This window comes from Haliotis asinina, chromosome 8 (genome assembly GCF_037392515.1).
Source record: "Haliotis asinina isolate JCU_RB_2024 chromosome 8, JCU_Hal_asi_v2, whole genome shotgun sequence".
In the NCBI taxonomy this organism is placed as follows: Eukaryota; Metazoa; Mollusca; class Gastropoda; order Lepetellida; family Haliotidae; genus Haliotis; species Haliotis asinina.
Genome location: NC_090287.1, coordinates 54275546 through 54293749, shown reverse-complemented (window position 1 = coordinate 54293749; position 18204 = coordinate 54275546). Strand labels below are relative to the sequence as shown.

Below are 18204 nucleotides of genomic sequence, written 5' to 3'. Positions count from 1 at the left end.
TGGTATAGAATACACCAAGCTTGTATTTGTAAGTAACTATCTTAGTACTAACCATAAGTATTTATTTAACTTTAAAGGGGCAGACTTTTGATTTTAGTGCTCCTGTTAATAGTTTGCAAATTTTAGCGTTGCAACTCGGTTAACACTTGTACAAAAGGTGTGTGTGTGGGGGGGGGGGGGGGGGGGGGATGAATTACGATCTGCATAAAAAAAATCCGCCATATGTAGTGGTTCACTCATGGGTTTACTGGGTATTGCAAAATGTATTTCACCAATTCAGATGTATTTTAAAGAATGATAAAAATGATGGGCTTCTACAATGGCAACATTTCGGTGTAATTTATTAAATGCAATCCTGGATCATTAGTGAAATGAAATTGTTTACCCCCAAATTCGCTCAGAGGGGTCAGATGTGTTTCTGAACTATTTGAGGCAAACACTAAATTCATATAAGAAACTGTTAGCTCTGCGTAGGATACATTTAAAATTTCATGTAAATTTTCAATAATTGAATACATACGTGTTGAGCATAATCATATATATATATATATATATATACGTGTTATATTTAACGTATTTGATTTAATCTTTTAGGCTGTTGTGAAAAAAATCTGGACACGACTGCTCCTGGAGGATCACCCTTGTCTATCGAAGGTATGTGCTCATGTTACTAGGTAATTTCACTTTGAATATTTCATTAATTCACTTCCCTACGTACGTTTTCTCAAAATGAAAAATACATGAAAGTATCATTTGCAAATGGATTTGAATAGCCGGTAAACTAAATCAGTTTAACATTACACCTGTGTAAAATTGCCATCAAACTGACCCCTTGATTTTACAATGCTTAATTGCTGCATGGTTATGTCATGTGATATAACTAAACTTCTTTTATCATGATCTTTATGTCAGTTGTTCACTTACCGGTTGCATAACTTTGGCAAACAGGATGTACATAGAATTTGCACGAAATAACACAAAGGATGGTTAGCCTTTTTGGAAGTTATTTTAAATCATTTAATTACAAAATGGTAAACTTTCAGAATAATATATGTATTCAAAGTTATAAATCTGCAGTTTACTTGGTTGTATAATTTTCACTGACGATCGTTAATTTTAATAGACATTGTGTTGAATGCATGATTGAATGAAGTGCAAGAAAAATGACATTTGTTTTTATTTCAGTAAAGCCGATGACGAGGACTCTATGAATATAGTAGTCAAAGAAACAAGTGACTATATCACGACCAAGGATGGTCAATAGGATCTTGTGAAGGTAATTTTCACTCACCTGCCTGTCATTATAAATAGTTAATGATTTAAATAATAGTGTAAAGACAGATTTATGGATGTTAACTTCAGTAACCAAGCCAGCATGGCATATATAAATACCTTTGCCTAACAGATGAACTAAAATGTGTGAAACATGCTGTATAGCACTTTAAACATTTATTTTCAGAAGCGCTTTGTAGAGTGTGGCGGAACAGGCGTGATGATCTCAGTAGACAAGAAACCGGAAAGAAAGTGTCACACAGAACAGCAGCAAAAAAAAAAACAAAACAAAAAGAATGAAATCCGTAAGTATATCTATTCGAATAATAACATGTAACAATTCTTCTCATTACAATGTGTGACAGATTCTAAGTTCCGGAAATATACATTTAAAATGTTTATGGATTATTGCTTTTTACATTCTTAAGATATGTAACACATGATTCAGATCATAATTTCATAAATCATAACATAAGAATCAAGTCAGTTAATGGTGATATATAAACATGTTATTACACTTCAGTGACTTCATGTCACTTCAGAGCAACAGATTGTGTGTCCATAAGAAAATAGGATATGTCATTAAATGTGATGAACTGCTTAACTTGTGTTGGGGTGATTAATGAAGTAAATAATTTTTCACGACACTTCCTTTTTAATAATTTGCAATCCATCTTGGCATTATGGTTTATCTGTTGATTGATTTTTGTTTAATTTTCAGAAAATTGCACTGCGCATGAAAAGCCTGAAAACTATTGACTGGCCAGATCGACGAAAGGAAAGGGTTTCAACTATACTTACCTTGGAAATGACTTCACCAGTTGTGAGTGATGAAGAAGATGCCAATTCATTGTTCTCTTACCCCTTTACCTGGGAATCTAAACTCAAGATGTCTGCACTGGACTCAGCCACAATTTTCAACGCCACCACCAAAGCTAAGGCCAACATGAAGACCAGGATGCGGCATCCAACCACAATGACAGAGATATCCGCTTAAGGATGCCCAAGTGGGCTAGTAAATAGCTAATCGATCACATGAACGTAATTTTATCTGTGATCAATTAAATTTGAATTATTCTCAATGTAAAACTTTAATAGTTTTGATATTCTGATTGTATTTCAATTAATACAATTTTATTCAATCTTAATTTTTATCTATTTTCCAAGAGACCTTTATTTACTTTAAATACATTTTTTGTACTTTCAATGTAACCTAAGTTCTTTATTGCATTTTATTTCATTGTTGTATTGTATTGCATGGTGTGTGTTATTATATGTTTAGCACTGACTGACTGGGGTGTGTTTTTCTGTGTCAGCGTGAGGAGGTGCAGGAGGAGTCAAGGGATGCAACTGTTATAGCATGTTTTTATAAATATTTTTGTCATAAGTGACAAATATTGATCTGTTATCTAGTGCTATATCTTTTTATTATTTATTAGATATATGTTTGATCCATATTTGTCTGAAAATAAAACAGTGAATCTTATTGTATCTTTTGTTTTTCTTTATGTATACATGGTGATTGTACACAAACTCCTTATATTGTCTTTGCCAACCAGGAGTAACAAGAATGTTATATGCAATGACACACATTGAATGACTCCTGTGAACCCGAGTAAATGAAATGCTGTGGAAAGTTTTCTGGCAACAGAAACTCTGCGGAAACCTGATGGAGTCTTGGTAACTGAAACTCTGCGGAAACCTGATGGAGTCTTGGTGACTGAAACCCTGCGGAAACCTGATGGATCTCTAACTTAACTGAAACTCAACGGAAACTTGTTGGAGCATGGGTAACGGATACCGTGCGGAAACCCTTAGAAAGTGGGTAATTGACAGTTTCCGTCATTGCGGAAACTCAGTGTAAAAGAACGGAAACTCACTGGATTCTTGGTGGAAACTTAAGTTTCAGTCCACTTTCCATCAGGTTTCCGCACTGCGGAAACCAGGTTATTTTTGCTGTGAATCATGTTTCTGTCACCGTTGCGTAAGAAGACAATCAATCGACGCGTAATGATGTACAGGAAAGGATATACCACTAGTTATTATGCTTGGGTAGAGCTTCCACTGTCACTGCCATGTTTTACATGATAAAGGTGATTTAAGAAACAATTAGCAAATTGTAAGCCCAAATATAAAATATGTTACATAAAGCTCCTATATATACCCGGATGCTGTCGCTATTACACAACTGTTGACGTCATGTCACCCTACTCTCATGAACTCGTCAAGACAGTGTTACATTGGTGATGTTTCAAATGACTTTTCTTTTCCATAGTGACAGCATGAGTTTAGGTTGAAGCATCCTCAAGTATCCACAAGTATCCTCAGGCACCATCAAGTATATACTATGCTTAAACATCATTGGATTTCACCAGTTACCACCAGGTATATACGTTAGTTAAACATTATCAGGTATCCTCAAGCACCGTGAGGTATTCACTTTAGTTAAGAGTTGTTAAGCATCCCCAAGCATCATCAGATATACACTATAGTTAAACACCAGCGGGTATCACCAAGCGCCGTTAGGTATACGTTTTAGTTAAGCGCCATCGGGTATCACCAAGCAACACCAGTACCACATGTCATATCTGGAATTACATTTTCACAATAAAGTGCAAATCCTATTACATTTTAGGTTGAGTCCCATTTGGGATTCAAACCCGCACCCTCAGAGTCTGGCACCTAATCGCGCCACCACACAAAGTCAGCTGCCTAACACTCTCAGCCACCGCGACTTCCACTAGCATCATCAGGGACACACTTTAGTTAAACATCATCGGGTATCACCAAGCACCATCAGGGGTTCACTTTAGTGACGCATATATAACTAGAATAGTGCTCGGGGCTCATTATCGATGCTTAGTGCCTGGAACTTCAGCAATATGAAGTTCTACAAGTCTTCACGTGTCCCTGGCTACCAGTAAATGGTGCTGACGGATATAAAGCATAATGTTGACGCATATAGTTCTCTCAACATTCAGGTTTTCAGTTCAACCTTTCTGTGCAATATTTTATGGCATGTAAACTGAACTTCAAGAGCATATGTGTCTGGCCTCAAATACATCAACAGGGCAATTCAGGACATAGATGAGCGAGCGGAATCCCACAAGCGAAGTTCACTCCCTACGCCAAACTAGTTTTGTATAGTGCTAAGGAAAATCCATTTGTTAGATTCAGCATGTCGTCCTATACTTCTACATCCTCAATAAAGGCTTTTTCACAACAATGATATAGATTTATTGACTGGGATGTTATTGAATGGGCTTGATATAATTCCTGTGGGCAATACGATTGTACGAGTTGATGACTTTAAATTATGTAACTTTATTATGTACCTTTATTTTATAACATATTTATACACATGTTAAAGTGACGTAAGGGTATATATTTCTAGTTTCGAATGATCGTTCTGGATGGGCAGTGATGTTTGATTGAGACACATTTACTCATCATTATAAAATATATACTGTATTGGTCCTGAAAAGAAACTGTTTCTTTCTTAAATGAATCTTCAAACACTTCTTCAATCAACATACACTCTATATATTTATTGGAGGGTTTTCGGGAATAGAATAAAAATAGTTTCCCCATGGGTTAGTTCGTATAATATGCATATAACGTTTTGTGTTGTTATTCGTTAGGGAAAGGTTATTCAAACCACGCTCAGACACTGCTTAAGAAAGAACATAGAAAGGCATTGTGTCCCTCAACAAAAGAGGCAAGCGATGTTTATTGTTAAATGCATAGTCTTTCAGTTCATTACTTATACATTTTGTCTATTCAAGTAATATACATTTTGTTTAAGTGATATGTATACATTGTCACTATATATATTCACTCATAACGCCGTTCTGTACTTTACCTTACCGATGTGTGAAGATCCAGAATTGGCCTTCAGGAACCCATGCTTGTAAGAGGCAACTATGTGGAACGGATGGTCAGGTCCAGTTGGTCACCCAATTTGGTTGACACATGTAATCATGTTCCCATTGAGTAAATCAGTGCTCATGATGTTGATCACTGGATTGCTCCAGACTCGATTATTAACAAACTGCTGCCATATAGCTGGAATATTGCTGAGAGTGGCGCTAAACAACAAACAAACAAAACTTTACCTACCCCAGCAATCCTGTATACAGATGTATTTTGTTCCTTGAAAGCTTAAAGCGTTTCCTCGTCACGAGTCCGATTTCCCACCTAGGTACAATGTGTGAAGTCCATTTCTGATGTTCCCCGCCGTCATACTGCTAGACTCATTGCTAAAAGCGACGTAAAACTAAACTCATTCACTTTCTACAGCATACCACGAGGCCTTTTCTATGTTCGACGAAGATAAAGACGGTCGCATCACGCCGAAGGAGCTGGAGACGGTGATGAGATCACTTGGCATCAAGCCAACGGACACTGAAGTCAGAGATATGATCACTAACATGGACATAGACAGTAAGTGGTTCACCAGGAAAACAATTGTTTCGCTGATTCGTAACCTCTTTTCATAAGGGCATGTGTTCTCACTCTGCAACATAATCAGTTGAAAACATTATTTTTGCAATTAGATTTCCGTCTTCAGTCTGTCATACCGCTGGCATCAAAGAAGATCGGGTTCAAACGAGAACCAGGAAAACAATTAGTAGCCATGAACATGTAATCAGAACTGTGATGACCTTTCCAAACGAGTATTCCAATGAAGCGCTGGCAATATCCCCATTATACAAATATGCCAATAACTGGGATTAAACATTTCACCAAAGTAAACGCAATTACGTGTTAGTGCTTCTTAAACACTCGGGTTATATGGAACTAATACGTGCGTTTTTAGAAATTGTAATTTAATTTGTTGAAGTTGCTTACTCTGCACATCTGTTTTGTTTTTTGTTCTTTTTCAATGCTGTTGTTTGTTGTTTTTTGTTTTGTTTTTGTTTTTGGGGGTTTTTTTTGTTTTCGGTTTTCTTGGGGGGGTATTTATTTATTTAGTTAGTTAGTTATTTTTTTTTGGGGGGGGGGTTGTTTTGTCTTGTTTGGGAGGGGTTTTTTTTTTCGGTGGAGACGAGGGGGGGGGGGGTGTTTGTTTTCTTTCGGGGCTATTTTGTTTGTTTCCTTGGTTTCCGGGTTTTTTTGTTTCATTTGGAGGAAGGGAATATTATAGAATTGCTTAGCTGCATCCAGAATTATTGATCGTCGATCTTCGAGGCGATGGAATATACGAAATGTTCTCAAACACTATCACTGCTGTATTTTGATTTCCCTTGGATCTGTTGAAACTAGGTTGTTGAAACTAAATGCACATACGAAGTACAGCTTTATTGTACAACTTTATTGTAATGCTTTACTGACATAAATATCGAAATCACAGATTATGGACTAGATTTGCATTATTTATGCTTAATATGCATCATATCAAGGATAATGGGTGTTTGTTATTTTCAAGAACAAGATCACCATCTTTAATACTGATTATTTTTCGCTCTAGAAGAGAATGGTCCAATTTGTAATAAATGTGGTATTTCATTCATGGATATCAATACGAGGTACTAGATTGTGGATACCCATCATAACACAAGTTCTTTAGAGGAGTCAAGGTCAGCCATTTAAAAGATGGATGCAGCATTGCGTTCGTTTATTTTTGGATTTTGTCTTTGAACTAAGTCACTAAGTTCATGACGTTATAGCATTGTCAGGGCATAGTACAATATCCATACGCGCGCGCGCGCGCACACACACACACACACACACACACACACACACACAGATATAGCTTATAATATATATATTATCCAAAAGTCTATTATCCAAAACTGTGATATATATATCGTTTGATCTAACACAAGCTATATCTCTCCTCGTGAAACACAGTTTTGAGTTACTGTAATATATTAATATATGTCCATTGGTATATTTTGAAGTGTTCTAACTTCTGTGATATCATCATCGCTTTTGCACCAGTCAAGCAACACGCACGTGCACCCATATGAAACCCATCGGGTGTTCCATCGCTGACATCTGCCAGTGTGAAACGTGCCAATAACCCACTCACTCCTTCATCACGGTGTAGACGATACATACCTAACAGGATCTGAAATCTGACATTTTATGATCGATCACGGAAACTATCACGTAATACTGTCCTATTTTCACACTTCACACCGAGGGGTGACAACGGCTGGTGCAAAAGCAACTGCACCCGCTTCAGGTGCAAGTCTGCAAAACCAGATGCCACTGCTAACATCCAGCGCTCAGCAGGTGCACCAGCCGTTTGCCACCCCTCGGCGTGAAGCGTTAGTATCGCACGATCTTATATGATGGTTTCTTAAAGGTCACATGGATACACGTTAAACACAACTGTGCAGATTCTGATTCCTTTCGGTATGCACTTACCGAAACAAATCATCAAAAATGCCAATTCAACCTATAAAATTGAAAAAAAAACCGCAATGAAATAAAAGCCTGCGAAATCGGAATTCAAACGATTCACTAAATTTCCAAGAGCACTAGGGGGAAAGTGGTTTCAACGTCTGTGCTGCGCTGCGCTGCGCTGCGCTGCGCCCATAACGCAGTACATGCATATCCGGAGTATAATAAATAGTCAAAATAAATTGATTTATGACTCATGCACCCGAGTCCTGTCTCTGCCACTTTATGTAAATAGACAGGTGTGATACTTGTACACATGACTTGTGTTTATGCCTGTGAGTTGCAAACAAACTACATCCATTTTTCTAGGTTGACTGGTTCTGACGGAAACTGGTGCAAACTCTTGTCAGTTTCAAGTCCTGCTTTGTACTTGGACAAATGACAGTTTCCAACCACACAGTTGTTCACCATCTCTACTGAGATGATTTGTTATTAGATCGAACGCAAATTCAGCGAACATGTATTTACAAAACTCAACTTCTCTAAATACACTCTTCGACGCATCAAGTACAATTAATGAAGTTGTTATCCATAAACACCTTACTTTCTTGTCACTCCCCATGTGTCTCATTTATGCTTTTCGCACTTGTTCCTTTTTGAAGTTTCTAAATCATTCATCTTCCTCCTTTGAATTCCAACGGACTGTATCTGTCAGTCGTTTTAAAAGCTGTACTTCTCGAGGCGGATCCAGAGCGGGGTTGCAGGGGTGTGCACCCCCTTCTCCCCGCAAACACTTTCCCTGAGAAGCATATTTCCCTCTAACCAATGGGCTTCATGATAAATGAGTTTGGCAGACTAATAAGCGTCATTTTGTTTTTTAAAGCATTATCGCATCCCTGAAGTTTGATAGCAATATTGAGATAAATGCATTGCAATTGGCTATTTCACAGAAGTGTGATGTGACATAATACCATTAAATTCAAAATATATCAATCATACACAAATATCAAATCTGTTTTCGTATTTTCATCTCTAGTTCATTTAATGACAATTATATCTGCAGAGAATGGCACTATTGAGTTCGACGAGTTCGTAGCTGTGATGACGAAAACATCCAAATCTCAGATGGAGCCAGAGATGAAGGTGACGTTCAAGATCTTTGATCAAGATGGCGACGGCTATATCGATGCAAGAGAACTGAAGCAGGTGATGAAGGCTTTGGGGGAGAACCTGTCGGATGAAGAGATCAGGGTCATGATTCTAGAAGCCGATAAGAACAACGACGAGAAGATCAGTTATGATGGTACGTGATCATGTAGCCAGGACATAGTCTGTGTATGTTCTATATTGCAATATAGATGGACATGAAAGTATGTTCTGCTTTTAGGCTTATGATATCATGAATTGGGAAATGACTGTTAAAATCTGTATGTCAGATCCGTACATTAAGTCACGTTGTCCTTGGATACATATGGCGGTATGTTGTCCTGTGTCTTTTTTATCTTTTTTATTTCATTATTTTTACTTTTATTTATTTTTTTAATTATTTTTTTATATTTTAAAACCGTTATCGTACAGTTGTGCAGTAATAAGCAGCTGTGACGCGTTGTTACGATGTTATTCTGCCCAACACTGGACATGAATGAATTTTTCATAATGACGTTTCTGTTTAATCTTTTTGCGACCTGCAAATCTTGCAGTTGTTTGTATAATTATGTTCCTTTGAGTTAATGCCGAGAACTTTTTTGTTTGCAGAGTTCGTGTTGATGATGCAGGCCAGATGAAGAATATCCGTCGCTATGGAAACATACACCAACTTCCGTCATGCCTTTTGCTAAATTCGTGACGCCACCATTAAATATTTGGACTTAACCGTCTCTTGATAATTGGTACGTCTTTTTCTGACATTCCAATGTACTATGTTAGATCGTTTTAAGATCTCAAAGAAACTTTTACGACCAAATGTGGTGAAAATAGTCCTCCAATACCTGCTCCTAAAAGCTTTGACAGCAATATATTTTATACATGTCTAATAATATCACCCATCACGTAAATTAAATTTGGCTTTTTGAATTCCCTTTCATGACAAAACACCGTGATGGGACATTGTGAAATACACAATATATCAAAATTTATCAATGAACCCTTCAAGTTATTTATGAAGGCGAGCGGACCTTATTAATATAGAATTATGTTGAGAACAGTGTGCATAAGATGTCCTTAATATATACAGTGAAACCTCGTTAATCCGGAATCAATAGTTGAGATAGCCAGGGTTCGCAGTACGAACGCAATGAGACTGTAAAGCGGCTTTCAAATGGCAAAATAAAGTATGATATATATGTCAAACACATTTCAAACGTTCGTGTCATTTGGGCGCTGTGACCATTGTCTCTATCGATGCGGTCACGTGACAAATTCGTTGACTGCGGTTGGTTTCTTTTGAACAGCATGAGTTGGACAACACTTTACACGTCAGACTAGAGTTTGACGACACCGAAAGTTTGATGGAAAAATTGGTGAGAATAGAGACCGACCCTGTTCTTCGATAACAGTTTGTCTAAAACTCGACTTTGCTGACGGGTGTTTTCAAACTTTAGTTTGTCGAGTGAAGGTCGTTTAAGATTTCTGTGACGTCTATATTGATTAGTTTATGGGGAAAGACTTCAGAGACCAAATACATTTTTTTTTCATTTTTTTTCATTTTTTAAATTTTTTTTAATAACCTGAACTTTGGGATAATGCTTCATCATATGGTATATTAGAAATTAAGATTATGTACTAATTTAATATTATTTCTGTATGTGTGTTATCTGTATGGTTTACTACCAAAATGCTAATATTCAACTAAGATAATCCTGGAAATTTCCCTTAGTTACAGTCTGCAAACCACTTTGTGTATCTATCATTAACAGAAGTTTTAAACAACTTTTTTCATATCGTCTAGCCCTGAGTGACAGCTAAATTCTCTCATTATATAAAAGCTGATCACGATTTCTATTTATGAAATGAATAAATTGGCAAGTAATTACGGTACAAACTATCATTCTACGTGAAGGAACACCAGTCGTATAATATGTTCTTTTTCAATATTAGTTTCTAAATGTTTCAAAACACAATACAGAACCATTTCTGCAGACGAACTAAAGCTTAGCCATCATTTTATAGTTGGAAGATCATGCAAGTGTTAAAGCACATACCAGCTGTAGATGTGGAAAGGCTAACACGTTGATTCGGTTGGATCAACGAAGACATATGAATCGGCATTCTCTTCCCACAGAGGTTACTCCTGTCATATCTTCCTACGTAACCTCTGTTCTAATACGGCCCTTTCATGGTTCGAGTGTTCAAGACTCGCGATTGGAGGCGTTCAGATTTAGTTGTGCAATCAGAGGCGTTGTTTCAAGAGTGATCATTGCAAGATCTCTTTAATTTCCGAAAGCATCGGGAAAACTTGCCACTACCAGTTTTTGTTTCTACAAACACATCATGGCGATTGATCCCTGCACTCTCTATTGCCAGTTTCTGATTTTCAGTTAAGTGTGAAATACCGAATCTTTCCTTCGCACGTTGTTGAACCAACTCCATGGGGGCCGCCATATTGGAACTAAGTCTATTTAACGCGTATTCTGATTGGATAGTAACAAGGGAGATAATTCCTGTTGCGATTTTTTGCCGCAAGGGGATTTCTCGATGACCGGAAATATGGCCGTATAAGAACAGAGGTTACGTAGGAAGATACGACAGGAGAAACCTCTGTGGGAAGAGAATGATGAATCGGTTATACCTTCAAATATACTGGACAAAAATAGTTAGGGATATGTGTAAATTTTGAAATTATTACTAATGATCTATTTATTCATTGACAATCTGATGAAATATCAATAATAAAAATACCAATATCCAAATTATTTTGTCCAGTATATTTGTAAACCGAAAACTTGTTAATGGTGACAATCTCCCTTAAATCGTTACTGTCCGCATTGGCGGGAATTCACTGTTTAAAACTGTTTTCACTTTTTATCAAACTCACCACAACCTATTTCGATTCTGGGCAGAGACCATATGCCGATACTTCGATAACCTCGTCAATCATTCGCCTCAACTGCGCACAATTGTCTGGTAGCTTCATTGTCTTATCATATGTCCAAGTACAATTATTCTGTTTGTGTTATCTGTTGGATAGCAAATACTAGTACTTAAGCGTATTTCTAGCTTAAATTGTGTCGTCTTTTAAGTATATTTGAAAAGAATGTACCTCATTGTTTTGCTTTGTTTTGTTTTCCAGAATATTATTGAAACCAAAGAGCAAATAAGCCTCAGTATTCATATTCTGAATGTAACATTCTTTGATGTGTTTTGGTACTGTGTCATTGCTCTCTCATTCGTGTTGGCATTAGTTGTAATGTAAAGATTTTACTTTCTATTCAAAACGTTGATGCAATAAATATCATATATACTTCTGTGATTTCGATTTTTTCTTTTACTCAATAAAACACGTGAAATTCCGGGTTAAAGCTGATTTTCAGAAATCCACGCTTGTCGTAAGTTTAACCGGATCGGCTACCTCTGCTGACATATGTCATCGTATTCCAGTCGTGTAGATCGATGCTCATGATGTTGATCACTGGATTTACTGCAGTTCTAGACTCAAACTATAGCTGGGATATTCCTTAGTGCGGCGTTAAACAAGCCAACCAGCCAAATTTACTCTATGTCATATAAACCAATTGTCATTTGACAATGTGTCTGCTTATAAACTGTCATGAAGAAATATAGTTTATATAGAGCTCTGGAATTATGGTGACTTGCGATATATTTACTGCATCATACCCTAGCTAAGAATTTCCGCATAGTAACTGTTACACATATTGCAAAGTTATTTTCCTCAATGCATACATGTAAAGTTGCCCTAGTTTTCATGGGCATTGAGAGAATTAATCCAGCGTTTCTTATGATAAAGCATCACGTTGTCGAAAAACAAGGCAAAGCAATTACACAATGGCCCTAGCTATCCTGCAAGTATGTGTGTGGAACCAGACAATCGTATTTTAAACTGAATCAAGTCCTCGAAAACAATATTTAATCCTTCTGTGTAAAAGCAGTTTCGTATCCAAGGTGATTTCGCAAGTGAGAGTGAAATAGGTAATCTTGGTTTACACAACCATCAATATGTTTCACTACTGAAGAATACAGCCAGGTTGTTTGCCCTGAGCTGTTCTTGATCGTGTACATGTTTTCAAAAATCGTTGTGAGTCTTTACTAAAGACTCATTTCAATATTGTTGCTAAGATATTTTTTCTTCAATGCTAATTCACAGCTCGACGGCATCTCCATACAATCATGTCAAAGCGTACTGATGACAGGATATGCCGACTTTGACAACATCGTCCTTACACAGGATGTCGACTAAAATGTCAAAGCCTTTAGATACATGAAAAGGGTAATGAATTTCTCGTAATGGTGTCTGGTAAACTTTCATATTATCTGAAAATCTCAACGTAATGCATCTCCGCTTTAGCGCATTTAACATTAAAACCCCAAGACAATACCTTTTAATTGAGATTATAATGCAAACGGCAGTTATAATCAATGCTATTAGGTAATAAAATGCAACGTTACTATCGAAACGCACTAAATGGCATGCTTCTTAACTGGGTTTTCAAAAAGTTCATTCTATTATATTTCTACGATACCAAATGCACAGTGTTGCAGGCATAACGCACCCGTGGGTTTTGCAAGATAGAATTTCAAGTTTACTCGTAAACACACGTCTCCCCATTCCCCGAAAATTCAACGAGACCTCATTCATTTCATTTGATTTTTTCAATTTCAAAATCTCTAAGTATGAAACTACATATTATTGATAGCATGTTATTATGGTTGTCAAGTCTTCATTTAATATTTCTTTATTCAGCTGAACGCAACTCTTCATTTAATATTTCTTTATTCAGCTGAACGCAATTGCTAATCAACAAATCAACAACACCACAGTTGTACTTTACAAAATATTCATATTTATAAATGACTGTATTTCGAAGTGCATGAATGAATCTGGTGTCTTTCACTCACAGAGATGGTGAAGTGGTTTTCGGAGTTATGTTCTGAACGCAATCCTACCCTTCAAAAAGATAAAGTGCAAATTCGTCGCCAGTGAAACAGGAAAAAAACATAAAATTGTAACCTAACTCAAACCCTAAAAGGTAACATCTCCACGATATGGAGAGGCAGTATAGCAAGTCTGGTGGAGATGGGTCAAATACTTTAAGAAATTTACTCAGGAAAAGAAATTTACACTTCAAAATTACAAGCTCAAAATTGTTGCCATGAAAATGAAAAACAACTAAAGCCCCCAAGAGGCACATCAACATGATATACAGAGGCAGTATGCCAAATTTGGTGAAGATTTTGTTCAAATAGTATAGAGTTATGTTCAGGAAACAATGGGAACTCCGACGACGACAACGACGACGACGACGGAAACCCAACCACAAACAATATGTCTCCCTTCGGGGGAAGACATAATTACATTGCTGTAAGACATTGATCTTTGACCTTGAGTTACACACATTGAAAGAGCAGTGCATTGGATAGGAGAAACATTAACAATGCTAAAAAATGCATGATTTCCGCCAAGATTTATAAGACTGTTTGTAAAATTGCATGGTTATCACGGAAAAGCGACATATTGTTTGGCACTTTCAAGAAGTGTGAAGAATGAGATTTCTGTGTGATGTCTTCACTGCAGTGTGACAAATTTGATGTGTTCATTTAGCTGGAACGACGTCTTGACTCTACAATGTGTTCATGCCAGTACCTCGTCACACAACACAACCAATGTACAGCCTCCAGCGAAAAGAACCCAACTCTCCAGGATCGATGGACTGACAAAGTAAAAGTCATACTTTTGCAAAATTTCGTATCCCTGCGATTTCAATGACTAGCATCCTTGTCGCAGCTGTTAACCCATACAAGACCATAAGACCCACGGTCCCAAAATGATTTCTTTCCAAGTAAAATGGCCAGATGTGCATCTGTACTGCCATCAGTTCAGGGATGAAAGAAAAGTGTCATCGGTGAACAGAACACGTATATCACGGGCGTTATGTGATCAGTGTTCAGGTGTTCGGTGCTGAGTCTGAGTCAGACACAGTTTAGCTTTTGTGTGCACATGCTACACGTGTTATTCATGCATCTTGTGGCATTTAATTGTGATTGGTGGTTGCATTCAGCTACAACGCCAAGGTATTGCACCACCTCAATATCCGCTACATTTGAATGTAGATCCCTTAGTTTTTGTCGGTAGTATTTTTTCCTGAATGTTGCCATTCACGCTGCAATAAAAATTCAGTGATATAAATACTTCCATTGGCTTTATCAAAATCAGGTCTGTCAGTCTTCTGTGTATGGGCACAAAGGATGTGTAAATCTTAGTCATTCATGCTGTTAAGTGCTCCTTTCTCCAGGATTAAACATAGGTGATTACGCATGGGTGTACAGTGTGGTTTCTATGACAGACGGTTGACAAGGATTAACAATACACTAAACAACGACTAGTTTGTCTTTATCCCATCATTGGATAAATTTACATCGGAAAAGCTTCCCCAAATGCCGACGAATGCACCGTAATGTTATATCTACATGCATGACGTTACGGCCGAAATAACCACTACATGTATAGGAACAATAACGTCACTGCTATAGGCCAGTCGACTACGTGAGTCCTTCAGTGTGTCATCCTCTCCATTAAACATGCATGTTCGGTTATCAGAAAAACGGCCTTACACTTTTTCTACATCGCGAGTATGCTTGCTGATATACGGACAAAATATTGTGGTCATTAAAATTGTGTTCATGATGTTTCATGAATTTCATGTATCAAATTGCTCAGGCAACGATCCCAGAAATGTTCACAGGGTGCTCTCCGTATTTTGACTCCTTTTGTTGACTTGACTAGAAACGTTTTTCGAGAAAAAAAAAAGATTGCAACTGAATGTATGGGAAAGTGTCTTCATAAGTAAGAACATGGAAACCACATCCTTCAAACTATGATGGTGTAAGGTATCCCTGTAGTTACAAGGTAGATAGCATATGAAGATGTTCATAATAGTTTGTTTGGTTTGTTGTTCAAGACTGCACTCAACAATAATCCAGCTACATCGCGGTGATCTGTAATCTGTGATCTGTGATCTGTGTAATCTGTGTTATATTGTCTCAGTAATTCGGTCAAGTGGCTTTGGACCATGGGATTCCCTGCGAGAAGATTGCATATGATCTCCAATATCTTTTGGGCCGCCAAAGCATGATTGCTGAGCTTGGCATAATGGTATTCTCGTGTTAGGGGTCACGTGCTTGTGAACTGAAGCCATATATTCACCGCATTCAACACCACGTGTGTGTGTGTGTGTGTGTGTGTGTGTGTGTGTGTGTGTGTGTGTGTGTGTGTGTCTGTGTGTGCCTGTGTGTGTGTCTGTAAGTCTATGGGTGTGTAACACATTATACTGACGCTGAGCCCCTAGGCAGGGACAAACAAGTACAATGTTTTGACGACTTTTGCTGAAACACGGACGGGGATCAAACGCGTGCAAAAGTACAACGAATCGTTCCAGTCCCCGATCTATCTTTCTGAGTCTCTCGTCCTCTAAACTGAAGGAAAAGCCAATTCCATTGACACAGAAGATTATTCTCACAATGTTTGTGCAGTCTCTGAAAGTCGTGGTTGTACATCTGAGGAACACAAAAACGATACTCACGTGACCTGTCCCACTAGTAACAAAATGATGCACTACCAACGAATACGTTATCAATTTGTGACGGCAGTGTAATTATGTGTCCTGTCATTGCAGTCACCTACTGCGCAACCAAGCACGTGATCGTCATGAATATGAGTAATTAAGTCAAATATAGAGATTTTTATAGCCATGTAAATTTCATTTTCATTACATTTTCATTACATTTTCATTACATTTTCATGGTGTTTTGTATAAAAATATTTTGAAAAATCGCATACCTATAAAGTACTACAGTATTTTGTAAATATATCTGGAATCAATGTGAGGTCAAATGTAGGACGTACTGTTTCAGTAAAGTTAATTGTGAGGTTATATAAACATAATATCTGTCCCTCACAAATAAGCTATCAGCAGTACTCACTGAACCTTCATACAATGGGAAACTCCTTTAGAGTTTGTATTGAACAATTTCAGAAGACTCCTTTCATCACTGTGCTTAAGATAAAATCAGAACAAAAGTGTTTACATTGCATGATATGACAGTGAAAGACAAATTTAAATCCACTCGCCTTGTTCCAAGTGCGACAGGATCAGACACTCATATCAGACACACAGTCATATAAAAAGGATTTAATGTCTGCACATGGTCATCATGGCTGAACAAAGTGTTTTGTTCAGTGAAAGATCTTGTAAACTCGTAGAAGTCATGACCAGTACAAATCCCTAGAGGTGTGTGTGCACGCGCGAGTGTGTGAGGTTGAGTGCAAATGTGATGCTATTTGTAAACTTGAATCTTGTACATCTTAGCAACATCTACCGTCTGATTTTATTTTCAAAGAAAAATGAACATACATCTTCGGAAAACAGACAGTATAAGACGGATTCATAAATAAGATCGCGGTACAAACTAGAAGATGTATGTGTAACTCAACTTTATGTTAATCATGTGATTACCTTTCATCATATTTCCAAAAGGTCTTAATTGTCTCGAATCAGTGAATGAAGACGTGCTGTCTGCAATAACGTGATATATCAAGAAACATATTGACATGGCACATGCTATGTTCCTGAATGATTCCTGCATTGCATGCTGCCATGTTCCAGTGGTACATTTAAGGAAATAAAGAAATTAATTATGAATACAACATAAATCAATAAGCACCATCAGCTCAGTGAACACTGGAATAAGTAACTACAATTCTTTTCATGTAGCTGAAATTAATATATCTGACATATATTGACCATTTAACCGGAAAATGACGTCAATATATTCAAATTTATAGCTTCCAGATCAATTCTGGGCAAAGTATTTGATCTAACCTCCGTCCTGTGATAGAGTGTGGTGATGATGCGCCTCTGTAGAGTATCAGACCTACTAGTTATATTTACACCACTGGCGTACTTGACAGCCGAGAACTGTCGAGATGTCAACAGAGGAGGATTGAAGAGAAATTACATAATTTTTTTTTCAAGTTTCTCACACGACGCTGTTTGCGGGTAAGATGCTCAGCCTCTGCAGAGTCATTTCCCTCGAGGAAACATGGCTGTGTTGTGGTCACTGAAAGCAAGAAAAGAGGGCATCAGTGGAGCACAATTCTGTGTAAATTGGACATTATGCTATTGGAAATACGCAGTGTTTAAGGGTTTCCATATACATCTATGGGAAACTTCACCATTTCGCAAAGCAGTCAGATTAAGAAACGGAAAAGAACGACCAAAGAGCAAGGAAAAGGAACGGCCAAAGAGCAGTCACTTCCGCCAAAAAGCTTTCAGTAGACAGTTAGAGAATGACGCCACTGCATATCGTATTGGCCAAGAAAGCGAAACAATCTTCACACATGGGCATACC

General features: G+C 37.5%; 1 protein-coding gene and 1 long non-coding RNA gene across 2 annotated transcripts in view; both read left to right on the top strand.

Moving 5' to 3' along the window:
• LOC137294363 (calmodulin-like) overlaps window positions 1–12086 on the top strand; it is a 39699-nt gene extending 27613 nt beyond the window's left edge. The window contains exons 3-5 of the mRNA XM_067825367.1: window positions 5572–5715; window positions 8687–8926; window positions 9379–12086. Coding sequence (XP_067681468.1) covers window positions 5572–5715; window positions 8687–8926; window positions 9379–9407 — 413 coding nt within the window. The 3' untranslated portion in view covers window positions 9408–12086. The remainder of the gene's footprint in view (window positions 1–5571; window positions 5716–8686; window positions 8927–9378) is intronic.
• Window positions 1198–2053, top strand: LOC137293552 (uncharacterized). Its single transcript, XR_010957487.1, has 3 exons — window positions 1198–1276; window positions 1460–1577; window positions 1994–2053. It is a non-coding gene; the product is annotated as an uncharacterized lncRNA (long non-coding RNA).
• Window positions 12087–18204: the final 6118 nt, after the last annotated feature.